We start from the raw sequence: 18,459 nt of genomic DNA, 5'->3' as shown, positions 1-18,459 counted from the left end.
GACATGCTCGGATTGAAGTAGAAGGGCCAAAATAGCGTTATATGTGCGTAACTCAAAACCGGCCATTGTGTCGCATGGGACACTTCTCCATGCCGGGCCTCATTTCTTATAATGCGATTATTATGACGCAACATCGCACGTCGTGCAGCTAATGCTGCCAGACGTGCGATGTGCCCCATAGTGAAGAGGTTAAATCTATCCAAAAAGCCTCCCTTTCTTCTACGCACTTCTCACTGCCAGGCCCATATGCACTTACAAAAACCCACATCTTTCCCAGTTTCACCTTCATCCATATTATCCTTGAGGAAACCTCCTTCCACTCCACTACACGTTTACCTATCTCTTCACTTACTAGTATAGCCACCCCTTCCCTCCCTTGCCCTCTCTTCACTCCTGATAACCTCCCACTTACACTCCCAAACTTACACTCACCCTTCCCTTTCAGCTTAGTTTCACTCAAAGCCAACACATCCATCTTTCTTCTCACAAATATACTACCTATCTCCTTTTACTCTCATCTGTACCACATCCACGCACATTAAAAGACCCAAAACTTAGGGTGCTGGTCGGAAAACTCCCAGACCCTCTTATGCCTATGCTTTTTCTTTTAGGAATGTCCCCTGTGGGTCTACAAGGAGAAGGATGCCTAGTCCCAATCCCCGTCCCTTTCTTCTCGCCTCTTACGATCCAAGTGGAAATACTTGGTGGCAGTATTCTTTTCCCCCACCATTTTGTCTGTTAATTCTTCCATGCATTCTTTCAGTATCCGATTTGCAATTCCGTCTGGACCATTTGATTTTCTAACGTCGCTGATTTCTATTTGTGTTACAATTATTTCTTTTATTGAGGGGGATCTCTCTCTCTATTTTCTCACAGTTAGGTGAGTTTTCTATTGTGAATATTGATTTGAAATGGTTTATCATAATTTCAGCCATTTCCAGTTCTTCTGTATATTCATTTTTACCTTGGCGCAGCTTTTCTATTTCTTATTTGTTCTTCAGTTTGCCATTTACATACCTGTAAAATAGTTTGGGTTCTTCCTTGCATATTTCTATATATATATATATATATATATCTTTTATTCATAGTTTCTCTTTTCATCTCTGCGTATTTTTACATACAGTACTCATTTCTTAGTTTGATGGACATTTGCCATTTGCTTGTTTTCTTGTCTCTTTTCCATTTCTTCCAAGCTTTGTCTCTTATCCTTAGCCTCACTACACCTTTTGTTATATCAGGTTTTTATGTATGTTCTTTCCATTTTTTGTTGTATGTATTTATTTACTCCCTCATTGTAAATTTCTTTTAATATATTCCATATTGTGGGTAAGGATGCAGGCTGGGGGTGGGATGGTGTCAGTAAGTGTTATGCATATGAGGAGGGTCCAGTTTTTGGATGAATTGCACTGAGCCAATCCCCTTGTCTGTCCACATAAGATGATGGATTTGGAGAATGTTGGTTATGTGTAGTTTGTGGTGGGCCCAGAGATGCTCTCCACATCTCTGGCTAATAGTAGGAGGAGGGATGATCGCTAGAGAAAATGTGAAGGTGCATTGTTGGAAAATGGGTTGTGGTACTTGTCCAGGTAACCAAAGCTGCTCCCAGGGATTAGTGCCACCTTTACAAGAGCAGGTGGCAGGGGATTTTTATGGTTGTTTGGCCCCCAACTCTTGGGGTGGGGGGATGGTACCATGACTGAGATGCTACCACACCACACCTCTTTTGCTGATCTTTCTTCACCCATTCTTTCCATATACCTGAATCATCAGATAAACTATTGTGATGATTAGGCACATGGAAAGAATAAATGAAGAGAGATTAGCAAAAGAGGTGCCGAAAGCAGAATTGGATGGAATGAACTTGAGGGGACAAACAAGGATGAAATGAATTGATGGGGTGTAAGGAGTTTTGAGCAAGGGAGAAGGCAGCAGATAAGGAGTGAGTGGAGAATGGTTGTGTGGACTATAATTTGACACAGCCTGATGGGATATCCCCACTCTTCTCTATTTCTCCATATGATGGGACAAGGAGGGAGGGCCACTGTGTAAGTGAGGCAGTGGGCAGGAGACAAGGATGACCTATCATCCACTTGGAGCTAAAATAATGGGGAAACAGGGGTGGGTGGGAGTGGGTGCATGCCTTGGCTGGCTAACTCCCTTACAAGAGGGGAGAAGCCCTTGGTGTATAGAGGTAGATATTATCACATTGAAGGAATGCCAAGAGAAACTTGTACATAATGCAGTTTTCTAGATGGAAGTATGTTCAAAGAAATATCCTAAAGAAATCAAGGAATAATAAGTGAAGAATGGGGTCAATCACTCAGTTGACCCAGGTTTCTCTTGGAAGAGACTCATGGCTCCCAGGTAACCAGCAACAGCCACCAGATTGGTTTGTAAGTCACTCAAGGCAGAAATATTGTATTGTCTGGGTATGGCTTGGGTGGGTCAGTGTCAGATGAGGTGTTCAATGTCTTTTGTGTGATGGTTGCATCTGAGGCAGTTTATGTTACCAGGCTTTTTCTGTGTGGTACTTAGTACTGAAGGACAGGAGGAAGTAGAAGGAAGGGTAGTGAATGGTGGGATAAGGAAACAAAGAAGGTTGTAGAAGAGAAGAAGCGAGCTTTCAAAGATTGGTTACAAAATAGGGCGAGGGAGTCTTATGAGAGGTACAAAGAAAAGAAAAGAGAAGTAAAGCAAAAGGTAAAGGAGGCAAAGAGGAGAGCAGATGTGAAATGGGGTAAGAGTATGACAAAATTTTGAAAGTAATACAAAGATGTTTTGGAAAGAAATTAAGAGAGGAAGAGGAGGCGAATCAAGTGGAGAAGAAAAGGTAAAAGGTGCAGATGGAAAGATGATAAGGAAGAGAAGGCAGTAAGGGGAAGATGGGCAGAATATTTTAGGGAGTTGCTAAATGTGAAGGAGGATAGGGAGGGAAAGATAGCTGCAGTGGGAAATGCTAAGAAAATGAGTGATGAGTGAGGAAAATGGAGGAGAAATAAGGAAGGATGAAGTGAAGGCAGTTGTTAAGATGATGAAAGCAGGTAAGGCACCTGGTCTGGATGGATGCCATGCAGAATGTCTGAAAAAGGGAGGTACAGTGATGGTGGACTGGCTGGTGAGGTTATTTAATATTTGCTGGAGAGAGGGTAGAGTGCCGGAGGACTGGAGGAGTGCCTGTATAGTTCCGCTTTACAAGGGAAAAGGGGACAAGTGTGAATGTAGTAGTTTCAGAGGGATTAGCTTGTTAAGTGTAGTTGGGAAGGCTTATGGGAAGATCTTGATTGAGAGGATTAGGAGAGGAACAGAGGGAGATTGGTGAGGAACAGTGTGGATTTAGGACAGGTAGAGGTTGTGTAGATCAGATCTTTGTGGTGAGACAGATATGTGAGAAAGCTATAGGAAAGGGGAAGGATGTTTTTTGGGCTTTTATGGATCTGGAAAAGGCTTACGATAGGGTAGACAGAAAGGCACTGTGGGAGGTTATGCAGGTATACGGGATAGGAAGAAAGCTTCTGGGAGCTGTTAAGAGTTTTTATGAGAGTAGTAGAGCTTGTGTCAGGATTAGAAATGGAGAGAGTGAGTGGTTCATGGTAAAGGTGGGACTTCATCAAGGATGCGTTATGTTGCTCTGGCTGTTCAACTTATACATGGATGGGGTAGTGCGAGAGGTAAATGCAAGGGTAGTGGGTCAGGGATTGGAGATGGTTAAAGAAAATGGAGAAAAGTGGGAGGTGAGCCAGCTGTTGTTTGCGGACGACACTGCGCTTGTGGCAGGATCGGAGGAGGGATTGAGAAAGTTGGTGACAGAGTTTGGGAGAGTATGTGATAGAAGAAAGCTAAAGATAAATGTGGGTAAAAGTAAGGTGATGAGATGTACAAGGGGTGAAAGTGGCAGTAGACTGGAAGTGAGCATTAAGGGAGAGCAACTGGAGGAAGTGGATAGTTTTAGATACTTGGGTGCAAATGTGGCAGGAAAAGGTGGAGTGAAGGTGGAGGTAGAATGTAGATTGAGAGAAGCGAGTAAATGCCTTGGTGGATTAAAAAGTGTAATGAGGAATAGACATTTGGGAATGGATGCTAAGAGGAGACTATATTTACCTAGTTGTATTTTGCGGGAAGGGGAGCTATGCTCGTGTTGTCCCGCCTTTGTATCTTGCAGTGTCTAGTTTGTTTTTAAACTCATGAATGGTTTTTGCGCATACTATTTCATTGTCCAGTTTGTTCCAAGTGTCCAAAACTCTATGAGGAAAACTGTTTTTCTTCAGTTCTCTTCTATAGCTATGTTTTTTTATTTTCTTTCCATGTCCTCTTGTGTTTCTTTTGTCCCAGTTAAGTAAGTTCTCACTATCGATTACCTCTGTGCCTTTCATGATTCTGTAGATGGTCAATAGGTCACCTCTCTCTCTTCTTTGCTCCAGTGTCGGTAACTCCAGTTTAGCCAATCTCTCTTTGTATGATAGGTTTGCAAGTGCAGGTGCCATTTTTGTAGCTGCTCTTTGGATTCTTTCTATTTTCTTTATATTCTTTTTGGTACTGGGGGACCACAATGTCGCTGCATACTCTAATCTAGGCCTTATCAATGTAACCAATATTTTTTTCATCATGTCTTCGTCCAAGTATGTAAACGCCACTTTTATTGATCTTAGCAAATTGTAAGTCTCCCCGACAATTTTGTTAATCTGTATATCATAGGACAAGTCGTTCGTGATAATTACTCCCAAATCTTTTTCGGATCCTACTTTCTTTACTTCTTTGGTTCCAATTGTATATTTTCCTGATATTCTGTTTTTGCTTTTTCCAAACTCCATTATGCTACACTTCTTAGTATTAAAGTCCACTTCCCATTTCTGACTCCAGTTCCATACCCTATTTAGGTCTTCTTGCAGTGCTTCACAGTCCTCATCAGTTTCTATTTTCCTTAGCAGTTTGGCGTCATCGGCAAAGAAGCTCATGTAGCAGTTCACGTCCTCATCCATGTCATTCATATAGATAGCAAACATTATTGGTGCCAGCACAGATCCTTGCGGTACTCCACTGATCACCTCTTTCCAGTCTGAATATTTTTCTCTGAGCACTACTCTCATCTTTCTACCAGTCAGAAAGTCCTCTATCCATTTTAGTAGGTTTCCCTGTATTCCTCCTATGTGTTCCAGTTTTTTTAGTAGTTTTCTGTGTGGTACTTTGTCAAAGGCTTTTTGCAAGTCTAGGAATGCACAATCAGCCCATCCATTTCTTTCTTGCACTATGTCTATTAGTCTTGAGTAAAAGCATATTAAGTTTGTGGAGCATGATCTTCCTTGTCTGAATCCGAATTGTCTTGGGTTTAATATGTCATTGTCTTCCAGATGTTTTACCCATCTATTCTTGATTATTTTCTCACAAATTTTGGCAATGGTGCTTGTTAGTGATACTGGCCTATAGTTGGTGGGTTCTTCTTTGTTTCCTCCTTTGTGTATTGGTACAATGTTAGCGTTTTTCCAGTCCTCGGGTATCTTTCCTTCTTTGAGTGAGCTGTTTATTAAGATGTGTATTTTGTCTGTTAGTTCTTCTTTGCACTCCTTTAGAATCCAATTTGCAATACCGTCCGGGCCATGTGATTTTCTGACATCCAGCCTTGATAAATGTTCTGATATTTCCTTTAGTGATGCTGTAAACTCATTCATGAGGGGAGATTTCTTGTTTTTGTCTATGTCACAATTCGGTATTTTCTCTCTGGTGAAAACAGATTTAAAGTGATTGTTCATGACTTCGGCCATCTCTAAATCTTCTGTGTATTCTATGTTTCCTTGGCATAGTTTCACCAATTCCTGTTTGTTTTTAAGTTTACCATTCACATACCGATAGAATAGTTTGGGTTGCTCTTTGCATTTGTCTATAATATCCTTCTCATGGTTCCTTTTCTCCTCTCTTCTCACATTAACATACTCATTTCTATAGTTAACATAAATTTGCCATTTGCTTTGTTTTTTGTCTTTTCTCCACTTTTTCCAAGCTTTGTCCCTTCTGTCTTTTGCCTCACTGCATCTTTTGTTGAACCAACATTTAATGTACTCTCTCTCTCGCTTTTGTCTTGGTACATGCCTGTTTACCCCTTCATTGTAGTTTTCCATCAATATATTCCATTTCTCTTCCACTGCTGTTTCTTCCCTATAAAATATTTCCCAGTTTGCATTCCGGAAGAATGTCTTTAGTTTTGTAAAGTCTGTTTTGTTGTACCTCAGTCTTCCTTTCCTATGCTTTTCGTTCCTCTCTATGTCTATTTCTTCCTTTAGTATAGTTTCGATGAGTACATGGTCACTCTTTCCAATTGGTGTCTCATACTGGACTTTATGCACTATTTCAGGCTCTGTTGTAAATATTAGATCTAGTTTCGATGGCTCTTCATTATTTCTGTACCTTGTGTTTTCATGGACCCATTGGGTCATTGTGTACTCCATGGTCATATCTAGCAGTACATTGCCCCACGAGTCATCTCCTCCTTGCACTGTCATGCTGTCCCAACAAATTTCTTTGCAATTGAAGTCCCCCATAACTACCAGATTACCCTTACCCATTAGTATCTCATTGAGTGATTTTCTTGTGTCATCTAGCATTTTTTTATGTTCAATTTCTTTCCAAGCGCTTGTTTTTGGAGGCACATAAGTCACCACAAACTTTCTACTTTTCATATTCTTGCCTTCGACTTTTATCATGATCAATTCAGCATTACCTTTGCCCTCTGCAATTTTTGTCACCTTTAGGTCTTTCTTGGCCAAGAACATGATTCCCCCTCCCTGTTTCTTGTCCCTGTTTTTTATCCAGTAGTTGTATAAACCTTGTCCGATAACAGTGGATGGTATTTCACCTCTTAGTTTAGTCTCTACAATTCCCATTATGTCTGGTTTTGCTTCTAACAGATAATCATTGAGTTCGTTCAGTCCCGAAATTAGTCCGTCAATGTTGGTATAGGCCACTTTTAATTTTCTTCCTTCTCCCTGGTTTCTTCTTCCCTTGTTTTGTTCGTTTTGAAGCGCCATTGTCTTAATCTCAAGTCTATTACTCTCCACTGGAATTCTTTGCATTCTGTCTCCGATCTTTTCAAGTTTTTTTCCTTTGCTTCTTCTCTTAGCGCCCTTTCTTTTTCTAATTCCTCAGTACTCATTTCTCTTTTTATCCATATCTTATTGTATTTTTCACTCTTTGCCAAGTTACCTACTTTTTCAAATATGTCTTCTACTACCACTTGTGACCTTAGTTTTATCTTTAGAGGTCGATTCCTATCCTTAGTATAGCGACCAATTCTGTAAGTCTCTTCTAAGTCTGTGCCTGAATCACTATCTCCCCCCTGAATTTCATTAAGGATTTCTACTGCTGTCTCTTTTTCTTCTTTTTCTCTCATGTACCTCGCCAATCCTTGTTTTTCTTTAAGCCCATAAACCACAATACATTTCTTCCTATCTACTGTGTCCCTGACCCAATTTGCTTTTTCGTTAATCACTTGAATGATTGTGTCTTTTGCATTATCTTGCATTTGCTGCTTGACTATTTCTTTGAAAGCAATTTCTTTATTTTCAATATTTTCTTTCCACTTTTTAATTTCCTGGATACTGTCCCCACCTAAGTTTTCTTCGATCTTTTGTGTCAATTCTTGGAATTTGTTGTTCACTTCTTGCTTTAGATTTTCGCTATTATTATCATTAGTTTTCTTCTTTTCATTTTCATTCTTCAGTTCATTTATGTCTCTTTTCATTTCTTTAATTTCGTTTGTAAGATCCAAGTTAGCTTTTTTCAGGTCAGAAATTTCGTGGTTAGTCTTAGATAAACAATCAATTAAACCAATTACCTCTTTTCTTAAGTCCATGATTTCATTTTCCCACCGAGTCCTATTTTTGCTCATCTCTCTCTCTATCTCTAATAATCTACTTAAGTTCTTTCTTTCGTACTTGCCAAACCCTAAGAAATCATTGTCGTAACACGCGGCGCTTTGTTTATTGTTTACATCGCGGTTCAGTGGATTGCCTCCAGATGGCTCTGATTCGCAACTGGCTTTCGAGTCGTTTTCATTCATTTTTGCTAATTTCGAGTTAACACAATTAACTAGCACTGCATATGAAGGAGTGATTGTGCCAACAGCACTGTATGGGGCAGAAATATGGAACATAAGAGAGGAAGAGAGGAGTAGTTTGAATGTGTTTGAGATGAGGTGTCTGAGAAGTATGATGGGGGTTACTAGGCTAGATAGAGTGAGAAATGAGGAGGTGAGGAGAACGGGGGTGGAAAGGGAGTTGGGAGATAGGGTTGATGAAAGAATATTAGGATGGTTTGGACACATGGAACGAAAGAATGGGTGAAGAAAGACTAGTAAAAGAGGTATGGAAGGCAGATGTGGAGGGAGTGAACATGAGGGGACGTCCTAGGATGAGGTGGATGGATGGGGTGAAGGGGGCTTTGGGGAAGAGGGGAATGTCTGTTGAGGAAGGACGGGAGAGGACAGAAGACAGGGGTGAATGGAGAATGGTTGTATATGGAAGATGTTGTGATGCATGAGGTGGAATGGGCAGGGGGATGGGGGCTGAGGTAGTATGTGTGAGCCAAATTTGACGCAGCCCGAAGGGATTTCTCCCCGCCTTCTCCTTTTATGCAGTGGGGGGATGGAGAGGGGGGGTCGCCAATTTAATGAAGTGGCCTTGCTGTGGATGTGCTGTGTCTTGTGACACTGCTTCTTACCCAGGGCAGTGGACAAGGTGTAGGGATAACCCATCATCCATGAGGTGCTAAGATAAGAGGGAGGGTGGAGGGGTGTGGAGTGTATTCAGGGATGGAATGGTGGGAATGATTTTATGCCTTTTCCTTTTTGGCTACCTCCCTTGTAAGGGGGAAAAAGCCTTGGTATATGTATGTATGTACTTAGTACTGGATAGTGACTTGAATGCCGACATACTATTATGATTCTTGCTTCTCATGGAAGGCAGTCATGCTAGTATGACTCTTGCTTCTCATGGAAGGGATTTTTCTCTGGAGCTGATGTCTTGAGCTATATGTTGGAGTAGGCAGTGTGGTGGTCTGACTTGAAGAGCTTGATTTGTGATCAAGTGCAAGTGTGGTTTTGTGTGGATTTTGTTTTGTGGTGCAAGTGGTAAGAGTCTATGCAGCCTGGTGTGATTTCTTCCCATCTTCTCTATTTTTTTCATGAGGGGACAGAGAGGGGGGTTGTCAATTAAGTGAAGTGACCTTGCTATGCCTGTACTGTGTCATGTTCCAATGCTTCTGACCTAGGCAGTGGACAGGAGACAGGGATGACCCTTCATCCACAAGGAGCTAAGATGAGTTAGGGAAACAAAGGTGGTGGTTGGGAGTGGGTGTGTGGCTTTGACTTGGCTACCTCCCTTATATAGGGGAAGAAGTCCTTGGTGTATAGATAGATAGCCAAGTGATTGGTTGTTGTAGAAGTTTGAGTAGTATGTTGCTGTATAGATTTTTGTTTGCATTCAGTTAGTTGTATGTGTATGATGTACTGTAATGAGATGGGGGAGTAGAGTTTAGGGCTTTTGCATAGAATTGTGTACCTATAATTTTCATGTGCAGTTCTATGGGGAGGACTTTGGTTTGTGTGTGCAGGTGTTCTGTAGGGGTGGTTATAGTGCATTCTGCTGTTACTCTCAATGATTTATTTTGTATAATTTGTAAAGTGTACATTTTCCTTATTTGTTGGGAACCATGCTGTGGAAATATAGTTGAGAGCAGTTCTCTAGAACTGTAGACTGTGAATAGTTTCTTTCTGCTGTCCAAAACCCAAGTTTGCAACTGATATTAGTATGCTTGTTAAATTTGATTGTCAGATCTTTGATGTGCATGCTGAATGTCATGTGAATATCAAAAGTGAGGCCTAGAATTTGCTTTTTTGTATAGAGCTTATGAATGTTCTCTTGTATGCATGTTGCAATTAACCTTCTAATTCTATGGTTACCTTTATAGCAATTAACCTTCTAATTCTATGGTTACCTTTATAAGGAAATGGTCTGAAGGAAAATTTTGTATAGTTTCCCATGTTCGTGTTGTTTGGAGAGAGGGTGAGCATATTATTATGTCGGGATGTTGCTTGTTGCTTATGTTGAGGAGGTCAGATGGAATGTTTATTGGTGGTATATGAATATTTGTGATGTTATAGGTAATTTTCTTTATATGTCTTTAAATAGTGATTGTTTCCATTTTATGCATATGTGTATTGATTTTATGATTCCACCTTTACATTGTGTCTACTCTTTTAATTGTTGTGTGTTCAGTGAATGTGGTTAGTGTAGATTGGGTGATAAATTAGTTTCCTGTATTAGTCCCATGTGTATTTTTTTTCTAATGAATTGAAACCCTATGTGTATTTATGATTATATTGAAGTTTAATTGTAGGGTGTATATTTGTGTTTTTAGTTCACTATAAACCCACTATTGGAGAAATAATGACGGAAGTACAGGGAAACTGTATATTTTGACTACTATCTGTAGTCCTCTTCAGCAGAATGCTTACAAGAAGTTAACCCCTTCCATACGGTGCCGCCTACATAGGCGGCATGAGGAGCAAGTGGATACGCGAGGCTGCCAAATTGTCGTCTTGATTATATTTATTGTAGTTGCCCCTGCATAATGATATACTCTCTAAAGTGTCTTCATCACATTTTCTATGGTTACCAAAATTCATAGGTGAAAGACAGAACGATCGATATAAGCGGTGACTATTTTTTATGATGCGAGTATCATTTCGAAACATCATACATCTGGCAGCTAATGCTGCCCATGAGATTTTGGCCTGGAGTGAAGTGGTTAAGGTACAAGTATATATGAGGAAGTGAGGGGTACATAAAAGGGGATGGGTAAAGTGGGGGGACTCAGGTTACATGCCCTGGAAATGGTTGGGTCAAGGAAGGACAGTTGGTGGTATTTTGTCTTACCGCTCTCGACATTATTTTGTTGACCGCTAACTTTAAAATACAATCTGGGGGCCACTGACCTTTTGAGGTATTAAAGTTAGGATAATGTTTTATTACCTCAGTGGCCCCCAGATTGTATTACGAAGTTAGCGGTCAACAAAATAATGTCAAGAGCGGTCGGACAAAATACCACCAACTGTCCTTCCTTGACCCAACCATTTCAAGGGCATGTAACCTGAGTCCCCCCACTTTCCCCATCCCCTTTTATGTACCCCTCACTTCCTCATATATACTTGTACCTTAACTTCTTGTAAGCATTCTGCTGAAGAGGACTACAGATAGTAGTCGAAATATACAGTTTCCCTGTACTTCCGTCATTATTTCTCTGATAGTGGGTTTATAGTGAACTTTTACAAATGTGTTATAACATACCGATTTCCAATGTGTGTTTTTGTATATACTACATTACCAAAGGCTCTTTCCCCCTTACAAGGGAGATAGCTAAAAAACAAAGGCATAAAATCCACTCCCACCCATTCTATCCCCACATACTCCACTCCCATCCACCCCCCTCCCACCCTATCTTGGCTCCTCCTGGATGATGGGTGTTTTTGTGCTGGTATGTTTTTAGGTGTGGGTGTTAATGTATAGTATGTATCTTATATTCTCTCCCTATCCTCCCAATCACCAGTCACCAGACAATTATATTCAGCCAAGTAAAACTAATGAGAAACTATTTTCATTAACTGTTTGTATATATCAAAATAGTTTCTCATTAGTTTGTATATATAAAATAGGACGAGGGAGTCATATGAGAGGTACAAAGAAAAGAAAAGAGAAGTAAAGCAAAAGGTAAAGGAGGCAAAGAGGAGAGCAGATGTGAAGTGGGGTAAGAGTATGACAGAAAATTTTGAAAGTAATAAAAAGATGTTTTGGAAAGAAATTAAGAGAGGAAGAGGAGGCAAATCAAGTAGAGAAGAAAAGGTAAAAGGTGCAGATGGAGAGATGATAATGGAAGAGAAGGCAGTAAGGGGAAGATGGGCAGAATATTTTAGGGAGTTGCTAAATGTGAAGGAGGATAGGGAGGGAAAGATAGTTGCAGTGGGAAATGCTAAGAAAATGACCGTGATGAGTGAGGAAAATGGAGGAGAAATAAGGAAGGATGAAGTGAAGGCAGTTGTTAAGATGATGAAAGCAGGTAAGGCACCTGGTCTGGATGGATGCCATGCAGAATGTCTGAAAAAAGGAGGTACAGTGATGGTGGACTGGCTGGTGAGGTTATTTAATGTTTGCTGGAGAGAGGGTAGAGTGCCGGAGGACTGGAGGAGTGCCTGTATAGTTCCACTTTACAAGGGAAAAGGGGACAAGTGTGAATGTAGTAGTTTCAGAGGGATTAGCACGTTAAGTGTAGTTGGGAAGGCTTATGGGAGGATCTTGATTGAGAGGATTAGGAGAGGAACAGAAGGAGTAATTGGTGAGGAACAGTGTGGATTTAGGACAGGTAGAGGTTGTGTAGATCAGATCTTTGTGGTAAGACAAATATGTGAGAAAACTATAGGAAAGGAGAAGGATGTTTTTTTGGCTTTTATGGATCTGGAAAAGGCTTACGATAGGGTAGACAGAAAGGCACTGTAGGAGGTTATGCAGATATCTGGGATAGGAGGAAAGCTTCTGGGAGCTGTTAAGAGTTTTTATGAGAGTAGTAGAGCTTGTGTCAGGATTAGAAGTGGAGAGAGTGAGTGGTTCGAGGTAAAGGTGGGACTTCATCAAGGATGCGTTAAGTCGCCCTGGCTGTTCAACTTATACATGGATGGGGTAGTGCAAGAGGTAAATGCAAGGGTAGTGGGTGAGGGATTGGAGATGGTTAAAGAAAATGGAGAAAAGTGGGAGGTGAGCCAGCTGTTGTTTGCAAACGACACTGCGCTTGTGGCAGGATCGGAGGAGGGATTGAGGAAGTTGTTGACAGAGTTTGGGAGAGTATGTGATAGAAGAAAGCTGAAGATAAATTTGGGTAAAAGTAAGGTAATGAGATGTACAAGGTGTGAAAGTGCCAGTAGACTGGAAGTGAGCGTTAAGGGAGAGCAACTGGAGAAGTGGATAGTTTTAGATACTTGGGTGCAAATGTGGCAGGAAAAGGTGGAGTGAAGGTGGAGGTAGACTGTAGACTGAGAGAAGCGAGTAAATGCCTTGGTGGATTGAAGAGTGTAATGAGGAATAGACAATTGGGAATGGATGCTCAGAGGAGACTGTATGAAGGAGTGATTATGCCAACAGCACTGTATGGGACAGAAACATGGAACATAAGAGAAGAAGAGAGAAGGAGTTTGAATGTGTTTGAGATGAGGTGTCTGAGAAGTATGATAGGGGTTACTAGGCTAGATAGAGTGAGAAATGAGGAGGTGAGGAGAAGAATGGGGGTGGAAAGGGAGTTGGGAGATAGGGTTGATGAAAGAGTATTAGGATGGTTTAGACACATGGAAAGAATGAGTGAAGAAAGACTAGTAAAGGAGGTATGGAAGGCAGATGTGGAGGGAGTGAACATGAGGGGACGTCCTAGGATGAGATGGATGGATGGGGTGAAGGGGGCTTTGGGGAAGAGGGGAATGTCTGTTGAGGAAGGACGGGATAGGACAGAAGACAGGGGTGAATGGAGAATGGTTGTATATGGATGATGTTGTGATGCATGAGGTGGAATGGGCAGGGGGATGGGGGCTGAGGTAGTATGTGTGAGCAAAATTTGACGAAGCCCGAAGGGATTTCTCCCCGTCTTCTCCTTTTATGCATGGGGGGACGGAGAGGGGAGGTCGCCGATTTAATGAAGCCCCCTTGCTGTGGATGTGCTGTGTCTTGTGACACTGCTTCTGACCAAGGGCAGTAGACAAGGTGCAGGGATGACCCATCATCCAGGAGGTGCTAAGATAAGAGGGAGGGTGGAGGGGTGTGGAGTATTCAAGGATGGAATGGGTGGGAATGATTTTATGCCTTTTCCTTTTTGGCTACCTCCCTTGTAAGGGGAAAAAAGCCTTGGTGTATGTATGTATGTATGTTTGTATATATTACATTCTGTGGACTACCTGGCATTTAATATGGTAAATTATACATGAATTTGTATTAGCTCTGAAGCTTCATTTTTCTAAGTAGAGATATGTCTTTTGCAGGTAACATGGAACAGGAATTCCCTTTCATTCTGACAGGAATTACATCAAATTACAGATTAAGAAGAAACTTTTCAACATTTACATGTAAAAGAATCAGTAAGAGTGGCAACAAATACTTTAATGAACACCAAAGACAAAGATACCATAGAGATGATGTAAGTGGTATGAAATATAGTGAGAAAGAATGGGAAGAGAGGTGTAGAAAGGCAGCAAGACTTGAAAACCAACCTCAAGGTCATTCATCTTCAAAAAATATGTTTTGGGAGCAGTGTAATGAAAAATCAACATTCAATAATAAGAACATGTCTATGGGTATATCCAATTATAATCAGATAGACAATAAGTTGAGTCACATTGATGTTGAAGGAAATGCGAGGATGGTTGATGTTGGTGGCAAAAATGTTGTTCAGCGAAAGGCAAGTGCAGTAGCTTTGGTCAATCTTGGGAGAGAAACATTTGAACTTGTCAAGGAAAATAAAATGAAAAAGGGGGATGTTCTTGGAGTTGCAAGAATTTCTGGAATAATGGCAGCAAAAAGAACTTGGGAGTTGATTCCTTTATGTCATCCACTTGCCCTAGACCATGTTGATGTATCAGCCAAACTTATTGAAGAAAATGGCAACTATTTGGTAGAACTTGTCAGTACAGCATCTACACAAGGGAGAACTGGAGTTGAAATGGAAGCAATGACAGCAGTCACAGTAGCGGCATTAACTGTCTATGATATGTGTAAAGCTGTTTCACATGATATTACTATATCAAAAGTGCAATTACTTTCCAAAGAAGGAGGTAAGAGATATTTTAATAGATAATTTGTTACCAAACTTGTATTGTTTATATATTGACAAAATAAATATTTTGTTTCAAAAAAAGCATGCATCTTCTTCCTCCATCAATATAATAGTATTTGTTTATCTATCTATATACCAGTTACCAAGGGCTTTTTTCTCCCTTATAATGCATAGTTTCAGGAGTCGGGCCCTGCTATGGATGTGTTGTGTCTTGCTGCATTGCTTCTGAAATTGTGGATAAAATCAAAGACACCAAAGACACCAATTGGAAAGAGTGACCACATACTCATTGAAACTGAACTAAAGGAAGAAATATACATGGAGAGAAATGAAAAGTATAGGAAAGGAAGATTGATGTACAATAAAATGGACTTTGCAAAACTAAAGAAATTCTTCCAGAATGCAAACAGGGAAAAATTTTACATGGAAGAGACAAAAGTGGAAGAGAAATGGAATATCTTGATGGATAATTACAATGAATGGGTAAATAGGCATGTACCAAGACAGAAGCGAGAGTGTACATTAAAGAACTGTCTAGTTTCTGCAACCAGGATTTATTGATAATGGGTGATTTCAATTTTACTGATATTGATTGGATGACCCTTGAACATGGCCATATAGGTAGTCGCTTGATTGATTTTCTTGGTGACAATTACTTAATTCAGCATGTAAAAAAGCCCACAAGATATGGAAACTTACTCAATCTATTGATCACTAGCCGCGAAAGCATGGTAACTGATGTAGAAGTTGGTGAAACTGTTGCAAATAGCGATCACAACTTAGATTCAAACTCCTAAACAATTTTAGAATAGATACTTGTGTTTCTAAAATACCCAATTTCAGTAAAGCTCAGTTCATAGGACTACATCAGGAGCTTCAGCTTACAGATTGGGAGGCAAAATTAAACGAAAGACCTGTAGATCAGATGTGGGAAATATTTCAAAATACGCTCACTAAGATGATTCAAACTTACATTCCTTTTAAGGACAGACGTCCCCCAAATCAGGCTCGCCCAAAGTGGCTCGACAAAGAAACTGAAAAAAGTATTGCTAAAAAGAGACAGGCTTATAAGAAATATAAGTGCTCGGGTGCATCTAATGACTATGAAAGTTATGTATCAATACAGAGAGATTTAAAAAAGACAATAAGAAAAAGAAAACGACAATACGAAATTAACATCACTGATAAATCCAAAGAGAATCCCAAAGAATTCTATAGTTACATTAGAGATAAAAAGGTTGTTAGGAATCACATTGGTCCACTATTATCTGCTGACGGTCAACTTGAATATTCAAATGAAGGAATTTGTAATATCCTAAACAATTATTTTAGCTCGGTATTCGTAAACGAAACACCTCAAAGTGAACTCCAAACTGAAACCTGTGAAAAGTCTAGGGTAAACTTACTACAGTAAATATAACAAAAGAAAAAATTTAAAGGTGTATAGATAAACTCAAAGTTGATAAAACACCAGGGCCTGACGGTTGGCATCCAAGAATCTTAAAGGAAATGAAAAATGAGATTGTTGTTCCATTAGAAATTATTTTCAAGAAATCCATCATATCCGGAGATGTCCCAAGAGAATGGAAGCTAGCTAACGTTACTCCCATATTCAAAAAAGGTGACGAAAAGAAACCAAATAACTATAGGCTTATAAGTTTGACTTCAATCGTAGGAAAAATAATGGAAACTATCATCAGAGATGCTATCAAACATCATTTAGAAAGTAACCGTATGATAAATGATAGCCAGCATGGTTTCAGACGGAAACGTTCTTGCGTGACTAACTTACTCAAATTCTACAACACAGTTATCTCAAATTATGACAAAAGAAACAATATAGATTTAATATATCTAGACTTTGCTTTTGATACCATCCCACACGAAAGACTACTTACTAAATTAGCTTTACACGGAATAAGTGGTAGCCTATTAGGTTGGACTAGTAATTGGTTGAATGGTCGAAAACAGAGTTGTTTTAAATGGAAAAACTTCTAGATGGAAAAATGTTACAAGTGGAGTTCCTCAGGGTTCCGTTCTTGGGCCACTTCTATTCATAGTATATATAAATGATATAGACCATGGACTAAAATCTACTGTTTCTAAATTTGCTGATGATACAAAACTGTGCGGAGTGGCAAATGATCACTCAAACCAATTAGATATTCAAGAAGATTTAGATCAATTACAGCAATGGTCTGAAAAGTGGCTAATGAAATTTAACACAAGTAAATGCAAGGTAATGCACATAGGTAAAAATAACAGTAAGTACGATTACAAGTTATTTGGAAATTCGTTAACAAAAGTGGATAGTAAAAAAGATCTCGGTGTAATTATCAGTAACGACCTCAAATCATCCAAGCACTGTATTTCAGCCTCGGAGAAAGCAAATAAGATTCTAGGATTGATTGCGTGATCTTTTGATTTCAAAAGTCCATCACTCATTAACAAGCTATATAAATCGTTAGTTCGTCCACATTTGGAATACAGTATGCTGTTTCCGTATGGTCACCGAATCTCATTAAAGACATTGACAGACTGGAAAAAGTACAACGGCGAGCCACAAAACTGATTCCAAATATCAAAAATAAATCATACAAAAATCGACTAAAACATATGAATCTGTTTTCCCTAAAAAAGCGTAGACTCAGAAGTGACTTGATACAGGTCTTTAAGATTCTAAAGGGAATTGACATCAAAAGTGACCAAATTTTCACATTGAATGAGAATCGGACAAGAAACAATAGTCTCAAACTATCCGGAAATAGATTCAATTTGGAAGTAGGTAGAAACAACTTTGCCAATCGTGTAGTTAATGAATGGAATAAACTTCCTGCACAGGTAGTGCAATGTAGTTCAGTTCGAAGCTTTAAGAATGATTTAGATAATCACCTAAGCAAAATGCTGTAACAATTATAATTTATGTTATATTATTTGTTTTTGTTTTATCATTTGTCTGTCTGATTTTCATTTATTATTAGTTATATGTCAATTTATTATTATTTACTATTTACCTGTTTGTTTATTATTTAACTATACCTATGCATTTATTTATGTATTTTATTTGTTATTTACATTATCATAGTTTTTATTATTATGATTTTTTTTTGCATCCGACCTAGATATGGACCAAAAGGTCTCCTGTCGGCATGCTCCGCCTTTGTAATCCTTTGTAAATGCCAGTTCAACAAAAGATGCAGTGAGGCAAAAGACAGAAGGGACAGAGCCTGGAAAAGGTGGAGAAAAGATCAAAAAACCTGGAAAAAGGCAAGTTTATAAACTATAGAAATGAGTATGTTAAAGTGAGAAGAGGAAAAAAGGAACCATGAAAAGGATATTATAGATAAATGCAAAGAGCAACCCAAGCTATTCTATCGATATGTGAATGGTAAACTTAAAAACAAACAGGAAATGGTGAAACTACGCCAAGGGAATATAGAATACACAGAAGAATTAGAAATGGCTGAAGTCATGAATAATCACTTCAAATCTGTCTTCACTAGAGAGAAAGCACAATATTGGGATGAAGGTAATGAAAGGCGATCTCCCCCCATGAGCGAGATAATAACACAAAAAGAAATATTGGAACACCTATCAAACCTTGACATC

At 39.5% G+C, this 18,459-nt stretch overlaps 1 protein-coding gene across 6 annotated transcripts in view; it reads left to right on the top strand.

Moving 5' to 3' along the window:
- LOC143040226 (uncharacterized) overlaps positions 1-14,931 on the top strand; it is a 134,412-nt gene extending 119,481 nt beyond the window's left edge. For all 6 annotated transcript variants that reach the window (XM_076210933.1, XM_076210928.1, XM_076210926.1 and 3 more), the window contains one exon: positions 14,060-14,931. In XM_076210933.1, coding sequence (XP_076067048.1) covers positions 14,060-14,871 — 812 coding nt within the window. In that variant the 3' untranslated portion in view covers positions 14,872-14,931. The remainder of the gene's footprint in view (positions 1-14,059) is intronic.
- The last annotated feature ends 3,528 nt before the right edge of the window (positions 14,932-18,459 follow it).

The sequence above is a fragment of the Oratosquilla oratoria genome, chromosome 28, assembly GCF_046742065.1.
Source record: "Oratosquilla oratoria isolate Oo_2021 chromosome 28, ASM4674206v1, whole genome shotgun sequence".
In the NCBI taxonomy this organism is placed as follows: Eukaryota; Metazoa; Arthropoda; class Malacostraca; order Stomatopoda; family Squillidae; genus Oratosquilla; species Oratosquilla oratoria.
Note: the sequence above shows the minus strand (reverse complement) of the source record. Positions and strands in the feature narration are given on the sequence as shown.